Raw genomic sequence first — 27,985 nt, forward strand, 5'->3', positions numbered from 1 at the left:
GTCGCTGGTGCTGAGCCACACGAGGCATTCCCTGCTCAGGATGACAAGGCTTTGCCCTCCATCGCCAAGAAAGAGGACATAGGAACTGCCGCAGAGGGCATTGGAGGATAGAGGTGTAACTGGTAATAGAGGGATCATTCCCCTGCAGAAGCTGCGCACCTTCAACTCCCCATGACCGTGCTGGGAGCTGGAGGCACTCAGCGCCTTGCAGGGTTGGGACCTTCAGAGCGGACAGACCATACATCCAATCACAGCAGCTCAGTGACATGGATGCTCTGGGACCGCGCACGCTGAGCGCCCAATGATCTCAAGACCCCTCCCTGGAACCAGCACGCCGTTCTTTAGTGTGTGCCGTCACTGTCTGCAAGGCCCTGGAGCAGCTCTGCCTGTTATTTTATTTATACAGCAGTCAACATTTGCTGGGGTCTTTACAAACAGCACGTGGCTGAGACCCAAGGCCCAGAGAGCCGCCATGCCGATTAATTAAATGTAGAATAGGATCATCTTCAACGGTAAGGCGCAGACAGGTTCCTAGCATTGAGAGACAAAATTCCCTTTCCGGTTTACAATGTTTGAGGAGATGAGGCAGAAGAGACAGCCGGATGCACCGGATCTCATCCCAGGCCACTGCTGTGAACGGCATTTAAAAAGCTTTCATTGAAATACCACGTTGCCTGAAATAACTGTGGAAGTGGAAAAAGGGATAAAGGGAATTTGGACGCAGACATCTTAGTTTTCTTAGGAATAGAGCAAGAGTCAGGCCAACTCTAACTCTAATAACGTGAGACTTTAAGGCAGGGCCTGGGCGAGTGGGAAAAACTGTAAGAGATGCTGTTTTGACCTTGTGTTAGATAAGAATGGAACTCAGACCGTAGCAGGAACTGCGGAGAAAAGTAAGATATCAGGAAGAAATATGTATAAACAAGACGCGGCTTGATCATTATTGTATGCAACGAAAGGTATAAATGCTTGCCCTAATTGTTTATCTGGCAAAGATCTGCCCAAGGACCGGGGACCCCCTGTCCGACCGCAGTCTTCCCTTCCAATGGCACGTAATAAAGTGTCTCTGACTTGTTGCTGACAAACGCAGAGTGAGGACTTGTTTTCTTCCACATAACTGGAAACAGTCAGGATTGGTTCTTCCCCCTTGCATTCTGCACCCCGCAGCTCCCGAGGCGAGGGGCCATGCCCTCTCGCCGGAGCAGGCTTTAGGACTCTTTAAAACCACGCTTGACGTGTTGGCTGAAAGCAGAACTGTGACTATGCAGCCTGTCAGTCTCAATGCAGCAGGGGCCTAGACTGTGGGCTGCATAATCCCGCATTTTAAAAGGCCTTCCAACGTCCCGAGGGTGGGAACAAGAGAGCGTTTCATGTGTCAAGAGTCAAACCAGTATGTCGAGAGTGTTCTGTGTAACCAGGAACTGTATTACCTCCTTTGCATTTGACTGGGGTTGTATTTCATTTCCTTCTAGGCCACTCTGGTGGAGGTAATAGGAGAGCACTCCCTTTTTCCAGGTCCAGTAAATCAGTGCTCGTTGTCAATAAATTAGCCACCTCCACTATTCAGAATTGTAAGAAGCCCTGCTTGCCACCGGAAGCTACGCTAGGGACGAAACTGACACAGCATCTGTATAGCACCCACCACAAGTTTAAAGTTGGGGCCCCAACTTTATGCAGCACTGTTAGGTTTTAACTTAAATGGTGGGGGAAGATATTCTGCTTAATTAAGAGACACTGGGAAGTCATGGTCTTCTCTTTGGGGTCAATCTCCTCTTCCATAAGGAGCAAGGATGAGTTTTGTGCAGGGAGGGTGGGGATTGTGTGTGGGTATTTCCCTATTTCCTGTCGGCCACTTCTTGACTCTCTCTCTCTATATAAAGTGCTCTCCGCATCTTTTACTGCAAGAACCAAGGACATTTTAAAAATGCAAAGCTAATTTAAAGGGAAAAGAATCCTTGGAAAAAAGACCAGCTCTCTCTTCCACAGCTGCTTTGGGGCTGGCAGCGGTACTGGTCAGCACTTATTCCATCCCCCTGTTTCAAAAATAAATTTAATATACAGTCCTCAAATAAAGGACATATCAGCTATTAAACTGATAAGAACAGATATAACTTAAAACATAATGTGTGTGTACTCCACGATCCAAGAGACACAGACAAGGCTTTCATCTCGGGGCCAAAAGACCAAAAACATCAAGACACTTGGTCACGGACTTTGGTAGGCCGAGAGCACTGTGGGTTTTTTTGTCAGTAAATTAAGGAGCATCAGTTCAAAGAGATACACACGCAATGGCAGCTTTTCAGGAGCTGTAAGTGGTGCTTAGGCCTTGCACTGACACAGGCTGGACTTCACCCTGCGTTCACAGATGCAGACCCAAGCATGATTTACACATCCTCTGACCACAAACGGCTGGCACCCTGCATGGAAGTAACCAGATACACATCCAACAGCCTATTTACACACTTGTTGCAATCAAGCTAAGTGCACGTATGTCACACACATGGATTTTTGCACACCCACTTGCATACCTGAGTCGATGCAAAAGTGAGGCCCAAGCAGTGGTTTGTTTGCAGCATGTCCCAACCCGTGCCTCAGCAAGTCATGCATCCGTCAGCTCCGCTGCCCCATGTCAAAGCCCAGAGCAGGCGTGGCCAGGGAGTTGTCCCGCACAGGGACAGCGCTATCGGCATACCTAGTATTTACGTGGCACCATATAACAGATTAGAAATAACGTGCACATTTTCAACAGTGAGGACAATTATCCATTGGAACCATTTACCACGAGATGAGGTGGAGTCTCCCTCATTTGCGGTCTCTGTGTTAAGACAGATGCCTTTCTAACAGAGCTGCGACAGTTCAAGCACAAGTAATGGGCTTGACTGAAAAATTACGGGACGAGATTATCTGGGCCCATGTTATGAAAGCAGTCAAACTAAGTGAGCAAAATGGTCCCTTCTGGCCGCCAGATGATGCAAGCTCTGACTGTACGTGCTCAGAAGAACTTGATCTAAATTAAGCAACAGGAGAACACAGGGGAAGGGGGCAGGGGGATAGGTCAAAGGCACAGATATAGGAAATGACAGCACCACAGTGGCTTCATGAAATCAGATTGACTCAACAGGGGGGTCTGGACAACACTGCTGTTTCCATTAGACTTTATGGCTCTTCCTTGATGCTTAACTCCAAACCTCTCGCCAGCAGAGCAGAACATGGGGGTTAAGAAGCACTGAGAGGAAGGGTGGTCCAGTGGTTAGGGCATGCACTTAGGACTCACAAGACCCAGGCTCAATTCCCTGCTCAGCCACATTCTTCTTAAGTGACCCTGGGCACATCACTTAGCCTCTGTGCCTTAGTTCTCCATCTGTACAATGGGATAACAGCACTGCCTACCTCCCAGGGGTGCTCTGAGGAGAAATACATTACAGATTGGGAGGCACTCAGATTCTAGGCTGACGTGGCCATAGAAGCACCCTGGGAGATGACTAACATGAAGTTTGGAAAAGTTGAGAGTAAAAATAAACCCCCTCAAGTTTACAACAGAAAGCTCACCAGGGAACGGCCATCTGCTTGGACCTGCAGCCGCAGCAGCCAAAAGGGAAAGAGCTGGAGGTTTAAATGCCCATCAGCCTGGGGGAGCGTGGCCGGTGATAAGACGGCGGGTATGAGCAGGGGCTTGTTGGGGTGCATGGAATTTAGGCGATAGCAAACACAGGGTCAGGCAGGTAGATTGCAGAGGCTGGGTCAGGCTCAAGGTGGCAGTGGAGCGCGCTGAGAATGAATCAGTAGCTCTCAGTCCCCCACGCTGCCCCACTACAGTCAGTGGAAGCGCTGCTGGTGAGGACGTGCTCCGCCAACAGGAGGGTCGTGTGGACATCAGCCACCACAGTAAATGATGCAGTGGCTACAAGTCAACTTAACATAGGTTGACGTATCTTTGTAGTGTTGATATAGCCTTAGTGTCTAGCGAAGTTATGAATTTAAGCTCGCCGCTTGTCTTCGGAAGGTGTTGTGCAGGTTTCCATTAAGGATGAGGACAAACGGGTCAGATATAGAGAATGACAGCTTTGTGAAAAGTGTTCACCCACAGGTGAGATGGCGTGACGGGACAAGTGCTGACAGGCCACTTCACCTCGAACAGTCCCTTGAAATGTGCTAACTACTTAACCTAAATCTGTTCCACCTTATGTCCAGCTGTGACCAAGCACATTTCCCAGACCTGAAGAGCTCTGTGTAAGCTCACAAGCTTGTCTCTCTTGCCAACAGAAGCTGGCCTGCCTCATAAAAGACATCCCCTCACCCACCTTGTCTCTCTATGGGTATGTCTACACAGCCGACGTTAAGCAGGCCTGTGTAGTCGCGGCTCCAGCGCTGGGAGAGAGCTCACCCCGCGCTGTAATACAACCACCTCTGCGAGGGGAATAGCTCCCGCTCCCAGCGCTGTAGCTGAAACGTGCAGCGCTCAGGGGGGTGTTTTTTCACACCCCTGAGCAAAGAAAGTTTCAGCGCTCTAAGTGGCAGTGTATGTTAGAATATAGATATTCAGGCCTGTCTGTAAAGGCCTATATGCTAAAAATTTATGTGTATTCTTATCACTTGGCTAGTTATAGAGGTATAAAAGAAAGAATCAAAATCACTGTCTGCCGGTGTAAGGGCCTTCTCTCACTGTGACAGTCTGAGGCCCTGTTCTTAGGCTAAGGCCTTTGGCTAAGCGACAGAGGCAGCCATAAGCTGGGAAGCGAACAGTCATATCCTCACATTCCAAACTAGTCACATTGAAATAAGGTGCTATTGGGCTGTTAGGAATACAATCCTGTCCTGATAATGCCTATCGCCTCCAGAGAAAGGGAAGTGCCTAGAAAATGTAAAAGGAAACTGAGTTTGATAGCATCCTGTCTGGCAAGAACTCACTTATCAATAGCTGGGACGTGAAATCCTCACTTCTGTATTGTTTTGTCATTATAGTTCCCACTTTGCTATTGTTTGTCTGTATAATCTCTGTCTGGTTCTGTGATTGTTCCTGTCTGCTGTATAATTAATTTTGCTGGGTATAAACTAATTAAGGTGGTGGGATATAATTGGTTACATAATCATGTTACAGTATGTTAGGATTGGTTAGTTAAATTTCAGGAAAATGATTGGTTAAGGTATAGCTAAGCAGAACTCAAGTTTTACTATATAGTCTGCAGTCAGTCAGGAAGTGGGTGTGGGTGTGTGGGGCGAGGGAAATGGGAACAGGGAATGGGGGTGGGGAAATTGGAATCATGTTTGGCTAAGGGCAGGAATGGGAACAGGGACACAGGTGTAAGGCTCTGTGGTGTCAGAGCTGGGAAGGGGGGACACTAAGGAAGGAAACTGGAATCATGCTTGCTGGAAGTTCACCCCAATAAACATCGAATTGTTTGCACCTTTGGACTTCGGGTACTGTTGCTCTCTGTTCATGCAAGAAGGACCAGGGAAGTAAGCGGGTGAAGGAATAAGCCCCCTAACAGTGTAGACAAGGCCATAATATCCTGTGACCAGCAGGGCTACCACTCCACATTACTACTGAGATATTGTACACACCCTCAACATTCTAGACTTTATTACTGTCTTCAGCTAGTTTAAAGGGTTGAGTTAAGGTGCATGATACGCAAATTTAATAACTATTCAAAAACTAGGCCACTGAAGTCCGGCTGCCTTAGTAAGGGAAGTTAAGTACACTGAAAGGTAAAAACATTTATTTTAGAACCATCAAACAATTAGCCCAGCCAGATGGATTTGGCTCTTGAAAGGAGACAGCATGTGCAATGCTCTGCCCTCCCTCTGGCCGGATGGCGAAGAAGTCTGCATGTTATGTGTACACATAGCCAGTCTGTTTCCCAGGACCTTGGGAGAACCAGGAGCTCCTTGTGAGGAGTAAGTCTAACAGGCACACAAACACTTCTGGTGTGAGCCAAACTCCTCAGCTTAACACAACATGCCCCTGGCCACAACAGACAGAGCACAGGGATGTTTTCCTCACTGCCAAGTTACTGTGGCAAAGGAAATTCATTCATCAGGATCCACATAAGCACAGTAGTAAAATGAGGACAATTGTCTGAAGTGCACAGAACTCATCCTTAAGGTAACAGGTATTAGCATTTTTCCTGTCCACGGTTAGGAAAATTCTATCTACAGTGGATAATGCAAGACTATACAAAAGCACTTAGTTTCCAGGAAGCTCAGCTGCAAAAGGGATATATATATATAAACTTCTTATGCCGGGGGGGGGTGGGGGTGGAGGGGGTGTTGGGGTTGGGTGGTACGTACACACAGGCCCCAACCCAGGGATGGGGAAAGCATTGTACACTACTCCCTGACCGCCCACCCATCATAGTCCCAGCAAGACCCTACGTACTGAAGTAAAACTAGACCTATCTACTCTAGAAGAGATTAAGCCAGATGGAGCAGCTGTGCTGGCACCAAAGGGCAGATGCGTTAGGAGCCACACATCAGGCAGTCATCTCTGTTCTCCAGCGAGCACACCATGGCTGCTTTGTTCCTCTCCTTCTCCTCCTCTTCCCTGGAGACCTTCTCTCTCTCTTTGAGCTTCTCCTTGTTCAAGGTGAACTGGATGGGCTTGGCCGCTGGTTTTGTCCTCAGGTAGTACATGCCTGTCTTCAGGCCCTGCAGAGTGAAAGCACGCAAGTCAGGGAATCATAGCATGCTGGAGCTCAGGCTGAGTTCTGGCTACTGAGACACACTTCCCGTAAGCCAAGCAGCTGCCTTTGTTAATGGCTCCCCAATAGTAAGTAACCACCCCACAGTATTAGCTAATGATCTATGGCTACTGTGCTAGGATCCATAGATGGGAACAATGCTGGGAGTGCCCCAAGCCACCTAGTCATTCATCCTCAGGGTTGGTCTACTCTTGAAACACTCCAGCTGCGCCAATGTAGACACTACCTACACCGATGGGAGGGGCTCTCCTGTCAGTGTAGGGACTCCCCCTCCCCAAGAGGCAGTAGCTAGGTTGACAGAAGAATTCCTTTGTGGACCTAGTACTACCTACCAGGGGCAAGGTTGACTTATCTACAGGCTCAGGGGTGTGGATTTTTTACACCCCTGGGTGACGTAGCCAGGCTGACCTACGTTTTAGTGTAGGCCAGGTCCTCAGCGGAGAGATATTGCTGATGGCAATGAAAGGGAAACAGACATTTATTTCTAAGAACCACAGGAGCCAACTTTTAGTGACAGAACGTGTCAATCCAAACGCTAACAACTAGCGAGTAGGCCCCTCCGCCCCTCCACCCACCCCTCCCACATACCTGCTTCCACCCATAGAAGTGCATGCTGGTGAGTTTGCCATAGTTGGGCTCTGCAATATGGATGTTCAGGGACTGGCTCTGATCAATGAAAGCGCCTCTGTCAGCTGCCATTTTGAGGATGGTCTTCTGGGAGATTTCCCAGACTGTCTTATAGAGCTGCTTCAAGTCATCTGGAATCTCCGCGATGTTCTGAAAGAAACAGGACTGGTTACTAGGCTGCATTCCCAATGACTGCCTTAATGGTCACATAATAATGGTAACCGGTAACAATCTCCTCTGGCGAAAACCAAACCGCACTGCAACTGACCTCTAATATTACAGCCAACCATTACTGATCCCAAATAATCTGTAAATACATGCCCTTAAATGGACATTTTACCGTCGTAAAGAACAGGCAGGTTCCTTTTTGGGACACTTTAAGGAAGAAGGCCATGTTCAACCAGGTGTCCAAGGCAAGAACCCCTTAGCCAATCAGGACAAGAAAGGGAGATGAACTAGTCATTGTTACCCTCCCCACTCAGGGCAAAAGGAAAGTGTTATTAGCAGGGCATTCACCCTCAGCATGTTACAGGGAAAGACATGTCAAAGAGAAGGGCACAATTTACTGAGCCCATAGAGACTCCTTTGCTTTTCAGGTATGGGTGCTAATATCTACACAGCGGGTTCTTGTTTTAGGTCTATTTGTTGCTCTGAAGTTTCCCCCTTTTACACACAACTAAGCAGACTAACATTCTCTGGGACCGGACAACTTAGAGCAGCGGTTCTCAACCGGGGGTCCACAAGCCCTTTCAAGGGGGCCGCGGGAGCCTGCGGCTGAAGCCCCGATCCCCAGAGCCCACCGCAGAGCTAAACCCAGGAGCGTGGGGCTGAATCCTGGAGCCCGGAGCCCTGGTGCTCCCTGTGGGGCAAAAGCCTTGAGCCCACGGGCAGAGTTGGGGACCTGGAGGGCATTGCCCCCCCACCCCCGAACTGCAGTGCAAGAGCACAGCGGTCCCGGGGGCAGCTCCCCTGGCCCCCCCATCTCCTCTCCCCGCCCCCTGGCCAGGTCGGAGGTGGGAACCCGGAGCTGGGCAGCTGTGGCTCTGGCTGGTGCCATGGAGCAGGCAGCAGCGGCGTTCCCTCCTCTCTTGCTGGTGCCTGGGGTTGAAGCTGCTCCTCCGCTCCCAGTCCCCTTTGCTCCCGCACAGGCAGCCAGTAAGAGCCCCCTGGGTGGGGAGACCCGGCTCCGTGGCTGGCAGACTCCTCCGGGAATAGGGACTGCAGGGGAGTGCTCCCAGCACACAGCCCCTAATACCCCTCTCTCCCTACACCCTGAAATATGCACTCCCTGCACCCTGAGCTGCACAGAGCTACCCCCCTGCCCGCACACAGCCCCGAGTCACCCCCCTCCCTGCACCCAGAGCCACCCCTTGTGCACATAGCCCCTAGCTACCCCCTCCCACTGGCCCCTGCCCCTCAAAAATAGAAGTTAAACTACGCCTGTGCCAAGGCCCCTGCCCTGAGGCCCCCCACCCCACCCCCGCTGGGCCCTGGAGTTTTTAATAGCATGTCAAGGAGAACCTCCAGCTTATAGGGAACAACTCATCCACCTAGTACCTGGCTCCACTAATGAGTAGAAAAGCATATAACCAGTGGAAACCTCCACTGCACACATTCCAGAAAACTTCAGAAATGACAAGTTACCCAGTGGTCAGAAAAATCTTCTAATGCTTCTCACAGAGACACTCGACTTTGTCAGAGCCAGCATGCAACATCCCAGCTCTCCCTTCCAAAGAGATGCTGCAAAGGCGGAGCAGCGTGAAACACACCCTAAGCACATGTGGCAGGTCCTGCCCGCCTTCTCGAGTACCTGTGCCAGCTCCTGGGAATGCTTGACCTGCTGCCTTTACAGCCACATTAATCCCAGCTCCTCTCACATACCTGCACAGAGCCACTGTGGGCGATGATTTGGTTTTTCATCTCCTCATTCCACAAGCCTCTCTCCGTCAGATCTTTCAACAAGTGCGGATTCGCAATCTGTAGAGAGCGGAGCCCGTTAGACGTATGGGGAAGGAAAGAACTGTGTGCTCGCTTAACCCATCTCCTGCCTTATGGCAGGGATAATTCCCCGTGTAGGAGACACCTCCACCCACATGGTGCAGGTCCCCAAATAGCCACTGAACCCAATCTTACATTCTAAGAAGCTGGCCAATTGTGCTACTCCCCTTTCTCAGATTTTCCCCTTATCTATCCCCAAATCTCTTCCTTAATTTAGCCCCCACCCTTTCCTGCAGTACGATCAATCCCCTAGCATTTGTACGTTAATTACACCTCTTATCGATACACTTTAGTAAACACTTTACACACAGAAACCTTTCCTCCTGACATCTCCGTGATGAGCCCTGTGACCTCTGAACTTTCCCGAAGGCCTAGGTGTCCTTCCTTACCCCCCACCCCCACCCCACCTCTTTGGCAATCAATCCTGCAGGCAACACTGAGATCTCACAGGGGCCTTCTCTAGCAGAACCAGCATTTCTTGAATTTGTAATTAAAGCCCCTTCAGCATATCCCAGGGAAGTCAAGTTACACACTGTGGCTCTGTATGAACATTCTGGCTTAGTTGTTTATCTTCCTCGGCATGTTTTTGCATGGGAGAGGGACGTACAGGGTAAATAAATTGACTAATACAATGTGCTGCTTCTGTCTTACTGAACATTGCTGGCTGTCAAAAGCCTGCATGTTTAAAAGCCATTTACCACATTTGTCCTGGCCTCCTTACCTGAAACTCGCCCGAGAGAACTCGGCGTGTGTAGATGTTACTGGTGTAGGGTTCAATGGACTCATTGTTGCCCAAGATCTGAGCAGTAGAAGCAGTTGGCATTGGAGAAAGGAGTAGGCTGTTTCTAACACCGTACCTAACGCAGGGAGGCAAGGACAATCAGAGATTAAATCTTCAGCCAACCAGAGAAAGACACCAGCACCTGCGAGATGAATCCCACCAGAAAGCACAACCCTAAGCATAGTTTGGAAAGAGGAGAATCAGGGTTCAGTGCAAGGAACTGTGTTGTACACATAGAAAGGGCAAGGAAATTCAGCAGTGCCCTTTCTAACTCCACCTAGGCCCCCTGAATCCTCACCTCCACATCTCAACAGCCTATCTTGAAACACCTCACATAGACTGGAAACACAAGCTCAGCATTCACCTACAAGTGCTCTGCAGAGTCTGGGTAACCTGGAAGTGTAACTCCACCACAGCTATCCTCCTCCTCACCAGAGCTTCCCAAATGGCTCAGTCATGGGGAAGAGATCACGGTGGACTGACAAACAAGTACTGTGTGAAAATACATCCCCTTTCCCACAAATTGGCGGGCAGAGGATTTCCCCAAAAAACTTGTTTCCAAGATGACCAGGAGCACCTCCAGGTAAAAGAGAAAAAGCCTCCAAAAACATGCAGCCTTCTGACAGCCAAGTTGGGCAAACATATCTCGCCTTTCAAAGTAACAGTAGGAAAGATTTGTTGGGGAAAAGCTGAAAGTTAAACCCCTGTAAGTGAATCTTGAAGCATCACAAGGCTTCACATTTGTCTCTCCATGATTCCTGGATCCGATGTGCTCATCTCAGATGGTTTGTTTCCCTGTCGGCCTGCAAACCCACCTCACACCTATGCAAATGCAGTGAGCTGTAATCCACTGGAACTGAACGAACAAGTCTATTGGCAATGCACGAACAAGAAAAGCCCAGCTCGCTCAGGATCTCCAGGGCTAGTGGGAATAGGAGACGGTAAAACACTTGTCACTAAAAGCTGATCTGTTGAGTAAGCTGGTGCCATTTCTACACAATCTTTTTCAAAAGAAACCAGCACATTTCAGGCAATTAAAACTGTAATCTCTACCATCAAAGGATGTTTGCATCTAACAAACTGAGCAATATTCATTGGGGCATTTACTCACTTGGCAATCTTCTGCTTTAAAGTCTTCCAGTCCCACAGATCAGTAGGGGTGACGTTCCACATGTCATACTGTAGGATCTAAAAGAACAGAGGCATGGGCTGAGTTAGACAGCGTGATCTTTGGGGTAAGGGCAGGAATTCATCTGTGTTTTGAAGACCATCGTGAAAAATCAAACAAAAAAGTCACTTCAATACTCACCGCTCAGCTTCAGACAGTTAAGATCCTTTATCGGAATTTTGCAGACCTCTCCCCACCCCTCCAGCCCAATTTTCACTAGTGGATAGTGAATATCTAGCCTAGTGATTACTCCGCCAGCCGCTTTAAGTGCCCTCACACTAGCTCTGCTCTATTGGAGACCTGATGCTGTTACTTACGCCTTTGCTGACAGGGCAGCCTTCGTAAGTTTCGTACGGCCCATGCTCTTTGGCAAGTTCACAGCTGGATTCCAAAGCACCGTAATAAATGGTCTCGAAGATCTGCTGGTTCAACAACTGGGCCTCGGGACTTTCAAAGGGGTATCTCATCAGGATGAACGCATCCGCCAGCCCTTGCACTCCAATGCCGATGGGACGATGGCGTTTGTTGGAGAGATCAGCCTATGTTTGAGTGGGGAGGACAATAGAAGGTAGAAATCAGAACCACATGACCCTGACCACACATCCACTCACTCCGGCGGCCACCATCCCCTTCAGTCCACACAAAACAGCCTCTCACTTTTCCCTTCCTTGTCCATCAGTCCAGTAAGAGCAGCTGCTCTTTCGTTCCCTCTACTAGTTCTTTGTCACCTAATGTTACATGGGGCCTTGAAGGGGAGGACAAGGGCCATGTCTTCCAAGAGTGACAAGTGACTTTGGGTGTCCAACTTGGGGCCCCTTAAAGGAGTCTGGTGCTCTGAGGGCAGGTGCTCAGCACTTCCTGAAAATCAGGCCCTTTTTAGGAGTCTCAAGCTGGACACCCAAAAATCACCAGTCACTTTTGAGCAGCTTGGCCCTTGTTCTCTCCTTCAAAACCAGCAAAACTCCACTCCAGCCTGGATCTTGGCCATGGTCTCTTACTGCCCCACCCACCAAGGAGGCCAGTCTCACTCTCCCTCAACCATCTCCACACTACCCTATGCAGAGAATGCCCTCCGAATTCCTCTGCACTAAGCTATAACCCTCTTCACCTCCAAATCGTTTCTGAGAGGCACGTCTGTGAAGCCCACAAAAATAGTCAGCAATAAATAAAACCAAACACCTTGCACTACTTCCTTCAGCATTCCTAATGCACTCTTTCTACCATGCCTGTCTTCCTTACTCTGTAAGCTCTTCAGGGAAGGGACTGCCTATGTCCTATTGTAAGCCATGCAAAGCATTCGTAGGGGAGGATCCACTCCTCTGGAATCTGCTCCAACTAAGCATCCATCACATCTGGAATTTGCCAAGCTTCAGGGTACTGAGCCAGGTTTCTACTGAGCCAGGCTACCAATGATGGACTATTGCTGCAGCAGAGTAGATGAGTGTTTTATTATCACAGTTCTATTTGCAGAAAACAGTACTTGACAGATTCAGAACTCCAGCCAATTTTATAGCATGCAATAGCAGGATGAATGTTGCTTCAACCTTAATCCAGCCAGCTGTATAACAGCATCTCCTTTGTTCCAGGACTTCCTTTCCACCCACCCCCGCTCCAGCCCAGCTGCACCCTCCCCCATACCTCTGGCACAGGGTAGAAGTTGATGTCAATTATTTTGTTCAAGTTTCGGACTATGACTTTGGTGACCTCAGCCAGCTTCTTGAAGTCGTAAGTGTGCTCCGATGTGACGTACATGTTCAGGGCGATAGAGGCTAAGTTACAAACCGCAATCTGGAACAACAGCAGGAGCAGAAGCGTCAGCCAGCATTGGGCAATACGAGAGACTAACAGAGTCCCAGCCCCCAGAGCATGTTCTCTACCCAGAGGAAATGGACACAGGGAGCTGAAACACACAGGTCAGTGCAACGGGCAGAGATGGGAGAACATCTGCCTCATCCTATGTATCCCATAGCCCAAGAGTGGCAAGTAGGTAGATTGCCTGAAGGCCTCTGACCTCCGTAGGAACATAGAGGTGCTGTAACGGATCAGACCTCTAGCTCATCTAGTCCTATTGTGATAGTGGCCAGTACCAGGCATCTCAGAAGGGGGAGGAATCCCTGTAGGTTTGCTGATATCCCTGAACACTATGGGAGTTCTGCTCACTTTATCTGCGGACGGTCTTGCCTCTCCTTGCCTTCCAGACCCTGATCCCCAACCATTTCCTCAATCACCTTGCTCTGTCACAACATTAGAGCGGCTGATCCCAGCACCAACTGTCCTGCTAGGTCAGGGGTCCTCAGGCAGCCTCTCCTTGCTCATTTTTTAATACTATCCCGCCAGCCCCAGGAGGATGAAACCAACAATTCCTAGAGTAACCTATGCTTACACGGTGGCAGTGTAATGGGCTAGAGCGTTTGAGCTAACCGAGCGGTCTCCTTTAGCTCAGGCAGCAGAGGCTCCTGCTTTTAGACCTGGTGGTCTCAGATTAGACCCCACTGCCGACGACCCACTGGGGGCATGGCGTTACACTGGCTATGCCCAAAACTGTGCCTGGCAGTGGTTCCTTTCCTCATTCTTCCTCTGCTTCACTAGGGACTCTGCTCCTCCAGTGCCCAGAGCAGCTGCCCCACACTCAAGGGACTGAAACCAGACAGCTAGTTGTGTAGGTCTCAGTTATGCAGCATCCTGTTTAGGGCCACACTTCACTCCAAGACTCTGGAGGTTTCAATGATTCCCTCTTGACCCCATAGAAAACAGGATGTCCAGGTTTCACCAAAGTACCAATATAAGCCCCAGCCCCCCATAGTGACCATGAGCCCCACCCACCCTCACAGCAGCCATGGGCAAGTGCAAATGGAGCAGGGCACTCCCCACTGAGCCCTTATCCCCAACTCTTATAGGGAAACACAAACAGCCTACGGAAAAGTCGTAGACACACACGATAGCTTCCTAAATTCAACATGCCATTCAGTTTCCCTAACGGTCTGCCTTGAAGATCCCCTGGCCATGATTCTCAGAACCCCCAGAGTAGGGGAAAAAAAAAAGAGGTCAAACGGAAGAACCCATAAAGACAAAGCTTCCCCTCACTTGAAGACAGATTTGTATTCTGAATGTCTGAGCCTCGCACAAGCACAGCTTCCCCATCGGAGCTGGAGTAAATCCCATGTCCCTACCCACCTCGTCTTTGCTGGTGTACTCCACAATTTCTGTGCACAGGTTGCTGCACTTGATGGTTCCCAGGTTCTGCTGGTTGCTCTTCCTATTACAAGAGTCCTTGTACAGCATGTAAGGGGTCCCGGTCTCGGTCTGAGACTCTATGATGGCATACCAGAGCTGCTGAGCCTTCACCACCTTGCGGACACGGCCCTGCTTTTCGTAACTGCAAGACAAAGCAAGCGCTCCTTTAACGCTTATTTCCCTGGGCTCAACAAAGAGTTAGTGAAATGGGGGGAGTCCCTAGTACAATGACGCCTTCACTGGGCGGCCAGATCCTTTCATTTGTGGTCCAAGCCAGATCTGAACTGGCCAGTCAGACGATTTAGGGGCAGGATGCTGGCTCTGCTCCCACTCACTGGGGGCACGAAGCTGACCAGTGCATTCTCTCCTGGATGGCAGGCAACAAATGAGGCTAGTCCAACATGAAGCCACCAATCCCCTTACTGAGATTTCTACCTGTTTGCCTTTATTAAACTGAGATCATCGTTCAGGCTTCTCCCCATCTTGGGAAGAATTTCAATTTGGGATAAGGAGACATACCCTCTCTCCATCCTTAATAACCCCATAAACAGAACTCACAGGGTCATGTTAGGACAGAACTGGGCTTTTGAAGTTTGGCTCAGAGTCACCAGATACAAACAGAGCCACCCATATAAAGAGGGATGGCAACTCAATGAGTGGGAGATGTAGATAGCCAACTCTGCTCATAATTCTGTCCATTCTTCATACCTCTCATACAGTTTCTCAAACTCCTCTCCCCAAACCTCGTCTAGGCCAGGACACTCATTTGGACACATCAAGGACCAGTCCTATGAAGGAGAGCAAAAAGATAGAAGATCTTTAGATAACCCATCTCCATCAACAGAATGGAAGTCGGCTAATACGGGATAACCAGTGAACACTTCCTAACCTACACACAGTACTGATGCGAAAACGATGAACAAATTAATTTTCCGTCCTCCCGAAACATGGGGCTAATCCTGCAATTTCAGGGGAGGGGAAGGGTTATCAAACTAGCAGGAGTTAAAACTATTAAGGTAACTGACTTTAAATAAACCTAAGCCCCCGCTTGAAGGATAATATTCAGTCCTGAATGACTGCTTACTCCTCAAATCAGAACCCACTTTGGACACATGCACACAGCCACAAGAGGGGCTGTTTATAGAGGGAAGTTCAATGTTTTGCTTACTGCAGCTTTTCAGCATTTAAAACAAATTTCCAGAGGTCAAAAATTAATCTGAGAACAAGAGGGTGAGTGAACAATGCTCTGAGGCCAAGCGAAGACGTGATGTGGTATAATCACTGCCCTGCAGCTCACCCAAAGCACTCTGTAGATTATCTGCCTAGCTAAACTGCTCTGCAGCAGTTGTTTTCGGAAGTTCTTTTGCTAGTAAGATGACAGCTCAACAGCACATCTCAAATTCCATCCCAGGGTCGTTCTGCGGACTCTGGGATAATGCTATTGCTCCATTAATCGACCCTGTCCTGCACCAACACATCTCCTCACCTGGTTAGTCTCCACCCGTTTCATGAAGAGATCGGGAATCCAGAGGGCAAAGAAGAGGTCTCTGGCTCGCTGCTCCTCCTTCCCGGTGTTCTTCTTCAGGTCAAGAAACTCAAAAATGTCCAAGTGCCATGGCTCCAGATAGATGGCAAAGGCCCCAGGTCTCTGTCAGACAAAACACAGCCAAGATTGGAACCAGACACACAGGGAAACACATGGGAGTATGAGTGATAACCACATTGCTGTTGTGGAAACATGGACACCAGCTTTGCACAATTAGATCCTACACAGTTTGGGGCCCAGATAATTTCCCCCTATTGTTAGAAGGAGCTTGTCTTTCTGAAGTCCCATCAAGGCAGATGCACCAGGTGCTGAGTAAGAGTCGCTCTCACTTCCTGGGACTGAGTTCTCTGGGGCTGGCCACACTGTGTTTCAGTCAAAAGGAACATGCATCTGAAATTCCCTCATCTCTGATGTTCAACAAGTGCTGGGCATGTGAAAGACTTCCTTGCCTGGTCAAGCTTTCTACTGACTTCTGGATTATTTGTGCAGTGCTTCATTTTTTGCAGGACTCTTTCTGGACACTTTTAGATTAGAATTCAACATGAGGCCCTCCAGGAGCTACTTATAAACGAGTGAAAGATGCTGACCTTACAGGTGTGAGTATTTTACAGAAACAGAACTTGTAGCCTCCCAGTAGAAGTTGTTGGGGCCAACAACAATTAGTTTAGAGAGAGCTGGACAAATTTACAAGTGTAATTGTATGATGTGGTTGCTTGTGATAGTGTGGGGCAGATCTCAACAGTTCTAGGGCTCGCTTCTAGTTTATTTATTATGCTCCTAAAAGCTCACACTTCAGGGTTTCAGCTAGCCACCTGCAGGATCAGGAAGGGATTCCCTCCCCTCCGAGTTTATTCTGGGAGGGTTTTTTATCTCCTTCCTCTGAAGCATGAGGGATGGCCACAGCTGGAGATGGGACACTGGATGGTTTGGGCCAGGGCAGAGGTAGCACCAAGCATGCTCTCTCTCTCTCTCAGGTGCTTGGCTGGCTGGCTGGCTCTTGCTCACATGCTCAGAGTCCAAGTGATATATGTGGGTGAGTGAGGAATTTCTCCCCAGGTCAGATTGGCACCGACCTTGGGAGGGTAGGGTGGGATTTGCCTTCCTCTGCAGTGGGTTGATATGGGTCACTTGCCAGGATTATCTGGGTATACCTCACTTAATCACTTCCCTACCACTGCATGGGCCTCACGCACTGGTGCACCTCAGTCCCTCCTGTTCTCTGCCTTTGGTACATACTAGCTGAATCTCCTGTGGGTTGTAATACTTCGGTCTCATTTTGGTTGTTGGGTTTAGTGTGAGGGCACTGGGTGAGGGTGGCAGCCCGTAAGATACAGTGGTGGGCCCTTCCTGCCTTAAACGCTAGGACACTCCTTTCAGAGGATAGGTAGTGAAAGGTACATTTGCACTGTGGCGTTCGTAATGAAGGGAGAACCAAATATTCATGAGATGGGAACAGGATACTGCTTTTTAGTACATGCCATGTAGAGCCATTGCTCCAGTTCATCAGTGCTAATCATCGATCTTTCCACAGCCCACTGCTGGCTTATTAAGACATTCAGTTAAGGTTTCCATCCCCACCTTCCTTCCTGGTTGGAAGATGACATACCTTATTACCCCCTTGATCCACATAGCGGGCAGTGTTGTTGTAAACTCTCAGCATTGGGACAAGCCCATTGGAATTTCCATTTGTCTGCAAAGACACATGAAAACCATCAATCTCTGGAAGCTGGCTGGTTTGTGAGGCTGCTCTTAGACAGACTGCCAATGAGACACAGCAAACATCAAGGCCCTTACAATGAAAGCCATTTCTTGCCCACTGCAGATAAAAGCTGGCTACAAGAGAACTAATTTTTTTTAATACAATATGGAAGTAGCACTCACTGTCAGCTAACAAGGGCTCTAATAAGCATTTGTTTATACAAGCCACATTTTGAATGTGCTTTGCTTTAAATTTGTGTTAAAATACTCAAAAGAATTATTTGGAAACTTGCAAGAGATGTTATTGCTCATGCATAAAATGGAGAAATCCGGCAGTTTATGAGTCCTGAGGTATCTACTCTCAGTTATTAATTTGTAAAGATATAATTGTCTGATGAAACACTGACTTTTCTTTCTGAACATACCTCAATCTGAAACCAAAGTACTGTAATAGGAATGCTAGGTTATCTGGCTTCATACCACAAAAAGGTGCAAGCTACCGGGCTAGATGTACCTCCCCCCGTGGTATACCGGCCTGGTAGCAGCAGACTTGATTTGACAACGTGGTTTAAGCATAGAAGTTTCCTGATACTTGAAGGTATACATCAGTATGGTGTACCATTTACCCACTTACCCCAGCAATGTAGCTGCCAGTGGCTCGGATACAGCTCACAGCAACACCAATTCCACCAGCAGATTTGGAAATCAGCGCACAGTGCTTTAGAGTGTCATAGATTCCCTCAATGCTGTCATCCTTCATACACAGCAGGAAACAGCTGAATGGAAACAAACGGAAGTTGACATCAGACAATTCAAAATCAAAGTGAACAATGCCACAGAAGGCATGCAGCCACTTGCCAAGGGTTCTCTGGAATCATTAACGCTTTAGGGGTCAGGTAAGTGAAGCAAAGAATATGATGCAAATTTGCAGAGCATTGTAAAGCTCTCACTTTTTAAAGAAACGCATATGCTCCTGGGAAGCTAATTATCGTGTTTTTTTAAAAGCTGATTTCTTTAACTTAAGTTATAAGTAACAGACACGAGAACATTTTAAAAATCAAATCTATTTCTTCCATTTATTTTTGTGTTTTTAGCATCTCAGCTTGGACAATGAATAGTTAATAGCCATGACTAGTTTTGTTTCTAGTTAATTTCCCTTTTAAGTTCTCATGCACTTCAGGAGAAGGGAGTGTTTAAACAATGTTTAGGAATTAAAAAGAGTTGTGGAATCACTTCTATTGGCCTTAGGCTTCTGTAAAAGATTTTTTTCTTTAAATATAAAAAAATATACATTTGGGGCCATATTTGACAAATTACAGATTATTTTAATTAGGGGTCACCAAAGTGCAGCTGCCCATTTTAAAAGTTGTCACATGACATTTCATTTGAACAGAAACCACCTCCTGCCCAGCACCCTCCTCTGCACATAGTGTGAGCCAAGCCTGGCATTCTGAGGTACCTGGACAGCTGAGGTCGGTTGGTGCCAGCATTGAAGAGTGTGGGAGATGCATGGGTAAACCACTTCTCAGATAGGAGGTTGTAGGTTTCAATCGCAGCATCGATGTCATTTTTGTGGATTCCCACAGATACCCTCATCAGCATGTGTTGGGGGCGTTCAGCAACTAGACACCAGAAGGGAGAGAACAGGAACATAAGCATTCCATTTAAAACCAGTTTTGACAGACACGGATCATGCAAAAACAGAAGGACTAAAATATGCCACTGAAGAAGCCTGAACGGTCAGAATTCTAGGCGCCAAATTTTTTACCTATACTGAAGTGGTTCAAAATAGAGGCTAACCATTTTCAGGATTCTAGGTATATTATAATAATAACCACTCTCTATTATGGATGACCATGAAATTTCAGACACAAGGTGATGCAACAATTGAAACTGATCATAGGATATCAGGGTTGGAAGGGACCTCAGGAGGGATCTAGTCCAACCCCCTGCTCAAAGCAGGACCAGTGCACAACTAAATCATCCCAGCCAGGGCTCTGTCAAGCCTGACCTTAAAAACCTCTAAGGATGGAGATTCCACCACCTCCCTAGGTAACGCATTCCAGTGCTTCACAACCCTCCTAGTGAAAGTTTTTCCTAATATCCAACCTAAACCTCCCCCACTGCAACTTGAGACCAAGACTCCTTGTTCTCAGTGGTAGCAGATGACAGAACAGTCTAGATCCATCCTCTCTGGAACCCCCTTTCAGGTAGCTGAAAGCAGCTATCAAATCCCCCCTCATTCTTCTCTTCTGCAGACTAAACAATCCCAGTTCCCTCAGCCTCTCCTAAGTCATGTACTCCAGCCCCCAAATCATTTTTGTTGCCCTCCACTGGACTCTTTCCAATTTTTCCACATAGTTCTTGTAGTCTGGGGCCCAAAACTGGACACAGTACTCCAGATGAGGCCTCACCAATGCCAAATAGAGGGGAACGATCACGTCCCTCGATCTGCTGGCAATGCTCCTACCTATACAGTCCAAAATGCTGTTAGTCTTCTTGGCAACAAGGGCACACTGTTGACTCATATCCAGCTTCTTGTCCACTGTAACCCCTATGTCCTTTTCTGCAGAACTGCTGCCTAGCCACTCAGTCCCTAGTCTGTAGCAGTGCATGGGATTCTTCTGTCTTAAGAGCAGGACTCTGCACTTGTCCTTGCTGAACCTCATCAGATTTCTTTTGGCTCAATCTTCTAATTTGTCTAGGTCCCTTTGTGTCCTATCGCTACCCTCCAGAGTATCTACCACTCCTCCCAGTTTAGTGTCATCTGGAAACTTGCTGAGAGTGCAATCCACACCATCCTCCAGATCATTAGTGAAGATATTGAACAAAACTGGACCCTTAGGGCACTCTGCTTGATATTGGCTGCCAACTAGACATAGAGCCAATGATCACTACCCGTTGAGCCCGATGATCTAGCCAACTTTCTATGGTGTTCTAGCCATGCCAACTTCAGCTCTATTACAAATACCCAAACACCAAACAGTGAGATTGCGAATGAACTTCTCATATGGCAATTCCTAAGTTATGGTATCAGCCTGCTGGAGATGAACACACTCTGAGTGTCCTGGTGTATAAGTGGTCTCTGTGCCAATAGGATCCACATGCTGGATGCATGAAGTGCCCCACGCAGCCATTATTTAAAACAAAACACCCAACTAAACTCAGTGTGGCACTGTAACTAATAATTGCTTTTAGTACAACTGCAAGCCTTCCCGCAGCTATGGCAAAGAGATGCTTGTGTCTTACTAAAAGATGTTTGGGGAGGGAGCGTATGTGGGTGGAGGGGGACTGCACAAGAAAGTCTTTCTGATGTGGACAAGCAGATTACAAATATGCTGTACCCTCTTGGAAAATAATGGACACTGAAAATTGTGAAGGAAGCTACCTAGCCCCATTCAGCTCGCAGCAGAGAATACATCAAACAGGAACAGTCTGTTCTTACCTTTTGAATTGATTTTCAGCAGATAGGAGCGCTCTAGAGTCTTTAAAGAAAGAAAAGCATCTCAGTTACAGTCGTTCAGATTCCAGTTTAAAAGCTGTACCGATTAATGCACAAAGCTCTGGGATCAAAAACCCAACTCTCAAGCAGTTTGGCTCTCCCAATACCAGGTTTCCTACATAAGCTCAGTTCTCTGCTCTTCTTCAACCTTGTTACAGATACAGCACCTGAGGTGGGCTAGATTCTATCCAGTCATACGTCAGCAAGGTCCCTGCCCTGAGGAGTCTGCAATCTATGCGGACAGAGTACAGATAAAGGAGTGAATGCATGGTGAGGTTTAGAACTTGCCTTCGATCCATGGGTTTGGTAGAGGCTGTGGGTGGGGGAAGAGAGTACTATTTCCCTCAATACATTTCCTAATACTGTCATCATTAATTATGTTTCATACAGTAGTGCCTAAGAACTAACCAAGATCAGGGCCTCATTGTGCCGGGCACTGAAGAAACACGTAGTAGACAATTGCTGCGCCAGAGTTTACAATCTAACAGACAAGAGTAGGGGAAGTGGGTATAACACAAAGAGTAGACAATGCAATGGTGGCAATCATGTTAGTTCCACAAGATTGGGTGAGGGGAGGAGGGGAGTTGAAATGAGTTAGCGAGGTGGGGATAAAGTAAATGGGAAAACAAGTGAAGGAAGAGGAGGAAGGTTAAGAGGGGCAGGTGTGGAGACAGGCTGAGGTGAGGACACTGGGGAGGGTAGGAAAGGTAGCTGGAGCAATCAGCACAGGGGACAGAACGTCTAATCAGAAGTGTAGAAAATACCGATGGCATCATCCGTGTCTCTGCTTATGCTGCTGCTCTACCAGCTTGAGTCTCTGGCTGGCTCCTCCCTGAAGTTTCTTTCCCTTAAGTCCACATAGCTGGCAGGAGGGGGATGCCACAGGGATCCCACTGCTGAGGGTAGGGGGGTGTCTCCCTGCCCAGTTCTGAACTGGGGGGCTGATTTAGTTAGAGCTTCAAGGCGGGCAGAGCTAGGGTTTAAGTGCCCAATCCCATGAAGTGCTGAACACCCTCGGCTCCTACGGACTTCAGTGGGCATCTCACAGGGTTGGACTCTAAACTTCTCCCTGAAGAAGTGTGTTTTAAGGGTGGATATGGAGGAGAAAATAGAGGCAATGCAAACTGGCTGTGGGAGGAGGGTCTGTGCAGCAGCATGGAAGAATGCAGAGAGATGAATGGGAGGACATGCAGGGGACAGTTGTGCAGCTTGTCTGAACAGTGAGGGAAAGCTTTTATCGGGAATACAAAGACCTGATATGTTTGGATTCGGTTACTCCTTGAGGAACAGCATGTGCAAAGCACAATCTGGCAGAGCATCCAGTGCCTCTGCTGCAAGGAACTTACAGCCCAAATGCTACAGTGGAACACACCTTTGCCCTGGCCTTGTAACACATCAACCCAGGTCAAAGTGGCTGCAGCCTCACACTGGGAAATTCTGCAGACAATCAGGCCAGAGTATTTAGCTTTCACATCACCTACAGCACCCACTTTTCTTCTACGGAGAGAAGCTATTTGGCATGTAGACTTCAGAGTCATTACAAACAGAGGTGCTGGGCTTCAACTGGCCCAGGACTCTCATACACATTCATCCTTTCTTCCTGCTTTCCCCTCCAGTAGTTTCGGTTTATGCTGGGACTGTCTCCTGTTCCTAATCCCCAATTAACACAAACTAAAGCAGTCAAGCATGCACGTCCACCATGATGATGTAGAAGCTGTGCAGAGGCTAAACACATGAGCATATCTGCAATGCTGAGTAAGTGTGGATCACTTCACAGGATCCCAACCAAAACAGTTGGGTTTACTATTCCCAAAACAAGAGTATGCTCCCCTGCAAAATTTTCCATCACCATTCCCTCCTGCCCCCAAGGCCATAAACTCCAAGGATTTAAACGTGCATTAAAGGATGTCTTGAGGCTGTCAAAAATAGCACTTGTGCTAGATAAAAATGGCACAGTGAAGCTTTCAGAAAATAGTGGCATTGCCCTCAGGCACCACAGACAAAGCCAGGTTGAGAAATCATAGAGGAAGGAGCACATGACTCATTCAATTTGGCCACTGTTTTTTGGAGGCCGCCTTCACTACTACAGTCTCTTTCTGCAGCAATGAAAATGATTTGGGTTTTTTTCTTAGGTTGTTAAGGCTTTGAAAAAAACCTAAATCTTCACTCTCACAAGAAATCTGGTCTTTACCTTAAAGCCAAAGTAGTTGTAGGAGAAGTCTCTATCGTAGATGATAGCGGAGTTCAGGCGCTGGGGATGAAACAATTCAGAGACAGGTTAAGCACTTAGACTGAGGAAACCATCTACCCCTAACATCAGACTCACACAGCTTCATATTACCAAAACAACAGTGCTCTTATTGTTCAGTACCTCTGGTTTTCATGCTTCTGGCCTCAACATGACTCCATAGCTACAGGCACCAGGCAGATAACCAGCATATGCAAGACTTTCTTGGCTAATACAGTTGGCATCTTATGTGAGGTATTAATGAAATTCCTCTAAGGGCAACATCCTGGCTTCTGGCCCTGCTCACCCATACACCTGCATTCTAGTTAGACCTCACACAGGAAAACTCAGAACAAAAATCATTCACAGGTTGCAACCTAAAGGAGACAGATAACAAACCTCATCTCTCTCCTTGAAAGACTGTTCTCTATTAAATAAATGAAGAGATTCTGTTATTTTATTAAGTTAAGAGCTGCTCTTTGTCCAACTACCAAATGGGCCTCAGACACTCCAATTTCAGAGTGATGGGGGCCATATAAGAACAGAGATATATTTCCTTGATATAACAGCATCAGAAGTATCCTTCAGTGGTCAGAATTCCAAGTGTTGTTGTCCCTCCACAAAATAGAGCAGTCACCATCTTTGTTAGTTTACATCAGTGCGTGATTTTTTTTTGGTCCTACAGCCAACATGGTTTCACTGAACAGAGTTTACTGGATCTTAGGAACATCAGATCCCATGAAGTGCTACATACATCTTTGTTAGCCAAGACAATGTCTAGCGTTTCCTTGGAGATCATTGGAGAGTGTCTGCCATTATGAGGGTTTACATAATTGTACAAATCTTCCATGACATCTACAAAGGAAATGGAAAGAAGAGTCAAAGAAAAACCATTCACAGACTTTTATTTACATAGTCTGAAAACTATAATTACAAAAATTGAACATGCCTGGACCACCCCACTTCTCCCAAACCTAGCCCCCACAAAGTGTCTTCAAAAAAATACACATTTGTTTGTTCTTCTACCTGTCCAATGGCAGGGAATATCTACTTCTCAGAAGCCCCAAAATAATTTGCTTTTATGAAAGAAATTCTAGGAACACGAAGTGTCCAGTGGTAGTCAGATACATGCTAAATAAGCCTAATCCATATAAAGTTTACCAGATAAGTTACTTTTAGCCAAGACCTAATTTTTTTAAATGTATTCTCTTATTGTTAACACAGCTGTTTAGGACATCCAGATTTTAACAGTAAATGCTCCAGTAGAAACTATTCATTGGAACATTTATAACAAGACAGGTAACTAAGCTTTCTCCATGTGTGCGCAAAACCACATAATCATACTCTCTCAGCATATGTGCAGTGTGCCCAGCCATTCGATAGCATCAGGTGTAGAGCTGGTAGAACTAAATGTCTCAGATACATAGACTCAACACTTAATCACTCCTGTTTGAGAACAAAGTTTACCATAGTCATATCCTCTAATGCCACAATCCCTTCACTGGTTCCCTCCTCAACAAGGGAGCACAAGCTGTTACTCACGTGCCCACAGACACACTTACCACTGAACACTTTCTTGGTTTCTTTGTGCAAGTTGGAGACTGCGATCCTTGCTGCTAGGATGGCATAGTCGGGGTGCTTGGTAGTGAGGGTTGCAGCTGTCTCGGCAGCCAGTGTATCCAGTTCCACTGTTGTGACACCACTGTATAGACCCTGGATCACCTTCATGGTGATCTGTGCCTAGGGAAATCAGAATTCTGCAGGTTAGCTACCAATGTTTCAGGGACAATACCATCCTTACAGCAACAGTCTAGAAGAACCCCATTTTCCCAATGCCTAGCATCGTATTTTCTGTTTGCAAACAAAGTTATTACAATATGTGCTTCACTTTAAACGGCAGATGATAAAGTGATTTATATTCTCTCACATCTACCCACTGGAATTTTTTTTGGTATTTTTTTTAAATGCCGCTGCACAATGAGTGGATGTTTTCAGAGAACTATCCACGATGACTCCAAGAGCTCTTTCTCGAGTGGGAACAGCTCATTTAGACCCCATCATTTTATATGTATAGTTGGGATTGTTTTCCAATGTGCATTACTTGGCATTTGTCAATATTGAATTTCATCTGCCATTTTGTTGCCAAGTCACCCAGTTTTGTGAGATCCTTTTGTAGCTTTTCGCAGTCTTCTTGGCACTTAACTATCTTGAGTAGAAGAAAAAGTAACTAACTTCATTATTATTAGCCCAGTCCCCAGGTTGCTATACTAGGAAACCAGAAACCTAGATTTGATTCCTTTTTCTGCCGTTGGCTGGGAGCGAGACAACACACCTCTCCATGTGTCAGTTTCCCCAACTGTAAAACAGGGATAATGATTCTCCTGCCTCTTTGTAAAGCTCTTTAAGATCCATGGCTGAGAAGTACTACTTCTTATTTCTAATGCACTGACAGCATCCTAAGTGTTTTACAGACAAAGAAAGACAGGGCCTTTGTGACCCAGGGCCCTAATCCTACAATTTACTCCACGTGGGTGGACTCATATGTCCATGAAAAGCCCCACGGATGTTAATGGGGCCATGCATGGGTACTGAGGGGAGTTGCTTGCAGGATCAGGGTCAATATCCACTCCTAGGATGCTCAAAAGAATAGCATAGTGGTACCGTTAAGAGAGGGAAATTCACTTCTGATAAAACACAAAAAAGTGTTCTTCTAACAAAGAGAACTAGTACTTCTCTTTCAGACTGGCATGGACAAAGAGTTGTAAAAATGAGATTTTTTTAAAAAGCCATGTGATTGCTACACTATTTTAATGTAGAGAAGCAAGATATTCAAGATGAAATGGCAGGGAGCTTTCTAACACCAGGAACTTGATCATTTCAAACCATGTTTGAGGGATCCACCAGAAGGAATTTATAACAGGTAAACACAGATCTCTGTCTCAGACTTTGCACCTGTGAGGGAGAGAAAGCCAAACACAAATCTCTGAAAAATTCAAGTTAAAATAGCATCTAAGAGTTACGAACTGACCAGTCAACCGCATACCTCATTTGGAACCTGAAATACACTATCAGGGAGCGGCAGAACCCCCCCCAAAAAAGCAAATACAATACAGTACTGCGTTAAACGTAAACTACTAAAAAATAAAGGGAAAGCTGCATTTTTCTTCTTCATAGTAAAATTTGAAAGCTGTATTAAGTCAACGTTCAGTTGTAAACTTTTGAAACAACAACCCTAAGTTCGGAGTTGCAAACATTTGAGTGTTCGTAAATCTTGAGGTTCTACTGTATAAAGAAAAGTAAAGGACACAGTGGTTGCCATTAAAAAAGCAGCATTTGCCAACAGTTCACACATAGGGGTAATGGGACATGCCGACATCTCCCCTTACGCTAAGAAGGGGAAATAACTGGGTGGCACCTGGATTACAAATGGTGGCTTTTCAATGGCCACCACCGTCGCGTGGGTGGAAGGTGGAGAGGATACAAGTCAACTCACAGGATCGACGAAGTCAGCATTGAGTCCATAGCAGAGCTTCTGGATGCGAGACGTGATCTTGTCAAACATGACACGCTCATGGCGCCCATCTATCCGGTGGGAACAGAGGGGAGGAGAGAGAGGGAGAGACACAGCAACCGGAATGAGAGAACCGGCCACAGCGGTCGGGTGGGGCCCCCCATGGCCGCCGCGCGCTCTCGGTGCTCTCCCCAGGGCTGCTGCGAGGAGCAGCGCCCCACGCTCCCAGCCCCAGGGGGATTACTGAGGTCACGTGGGGGGCTCCCCATTCAAGGGAAGGGGGGCTCCCCATTCAAGGGAAGGGGGGCTGCCGACGTTCGGGGCCCAGAGCCACAGGGGGCAGGGGGGCCCGGTCTCCAGGGGAGCTGGGTGCCCCACGGGGAGCTCCCCACTCACGGAGAGGGGAGTTAGCAGGCCTCGCGGGGAGCAGATGTCCTCACGCGTGGCCGGCGGGGGGGGGGGGGCTGGCGTTACGCTTGGGGGGCGCACGCACGCCGGGGGCCTCGGGGTGAGCCGAGGGGCTGGGGGGGGGGGGGGCAGGGAGCGGCGCGAGGCGACGGGGTCCCACGCTCCAGGGGCGGGGTGCCCAGCCCCCTCGGTGGGGGGGTGTCACGGTGCTGGGGGTGCGGGGCAGCCCGGCCCGTGGGGCGCCCCCCTCACAGAGAGGAGAGGCAGCGCGGGGGGGGGGCAGCCCCTGGGGCTTGGTGCCAGCGGCGGGGGAGGGGAGCTGGGTGTGTCCAGGGTCCCACACTAGGGCCCGGGGGGGGGGGGAATGGGGTCTGGGCCCGTTGAGCCCCCCCCGTGGGGGCGGGGCGCCCGAGCCGTGGCGGGGGGGGCCCGTTGAGCCCCGAGCGGGGAGGGGGGCCTCTCACCTCGCTTGATCACGTGCATGGCGGCGGCTCGCGCTCTCCGGTGTGCGGGTGAGCTCCAGGCGCGACCGACGGCTTCCCGCTCCCGCCAACGGCGGCGTTGACCCCGTCGCGCCGCCGTACCGT

General features: G+C 48.0%; 1 protein-coding gene and 1 pseudogene across 1 annotated transcript; both read right to left on the reverse strand.

Moving 5' to 3' along the window:
* Positions 1-1,960: 1,960 nt before the first annotated feature.
* On the reverse strand, positions 1,961-2,128 carry LOC141981128 (U2 spliceosomal RNA; annotated as a pseudogene).
* A 4,151-nt stretch (positions 2,129-6,279) lies between these two features.
* RRM1 (ribonucleotide reductase catalytic subunit M1) lies at positions 6,280-27,982 on the reverse strand. The gene is made up of 19 exons (XM_074942595.1): positions 27,863-27,982; positions 26,973-27,061; positions 25,042-25,219; positions 24,234-24,334; positions 23,444-23,503; positions 21,196-21,235; positions 19,210-19,372; positions 18,385-18,526; positions 17,659-17,742; positions 15,993-16,154; positions 15,215-15,294; positions 14,447-14,648; positions 12,911-13,060; positions 11,590-11,811; positions 11,216-11,292; positions 10,045-10,180; positions 9,207-9,302; positions 7,287-7,475; positions 6,280-6,645 (listed from the first exon to the last, which is right to left on the reverse strand). The coding sequence occupies exons 1-19, from the start codon at positions 27,879-27,881 to the stop codon at positions 6,457-6,459; spliced, it is 2,379 nt and encodes a 792-aa protein (XP_074798696.1). The 5' UTR covers positions 27,882-27,982; the 3' UTR covers positions 6,280-6,456.
* Between the last annotated feature and the right edge of the window lie 3 nt (positions 27,983-27,985).

This window comes from Natator depressus, chromosome 1, assembly GCF_965152275.1.
Source record: "Natator depressus isolate rNatDep1 chromosome 1, rNatDep2.hap1, whole genome shotgun sequence".
Classification (NCBI taxonomy): domain Eukaryota; kingdom Metazoa; phylum Chordata; order Testudines; family Cheloniidae; genus Natator; species Natator depressus.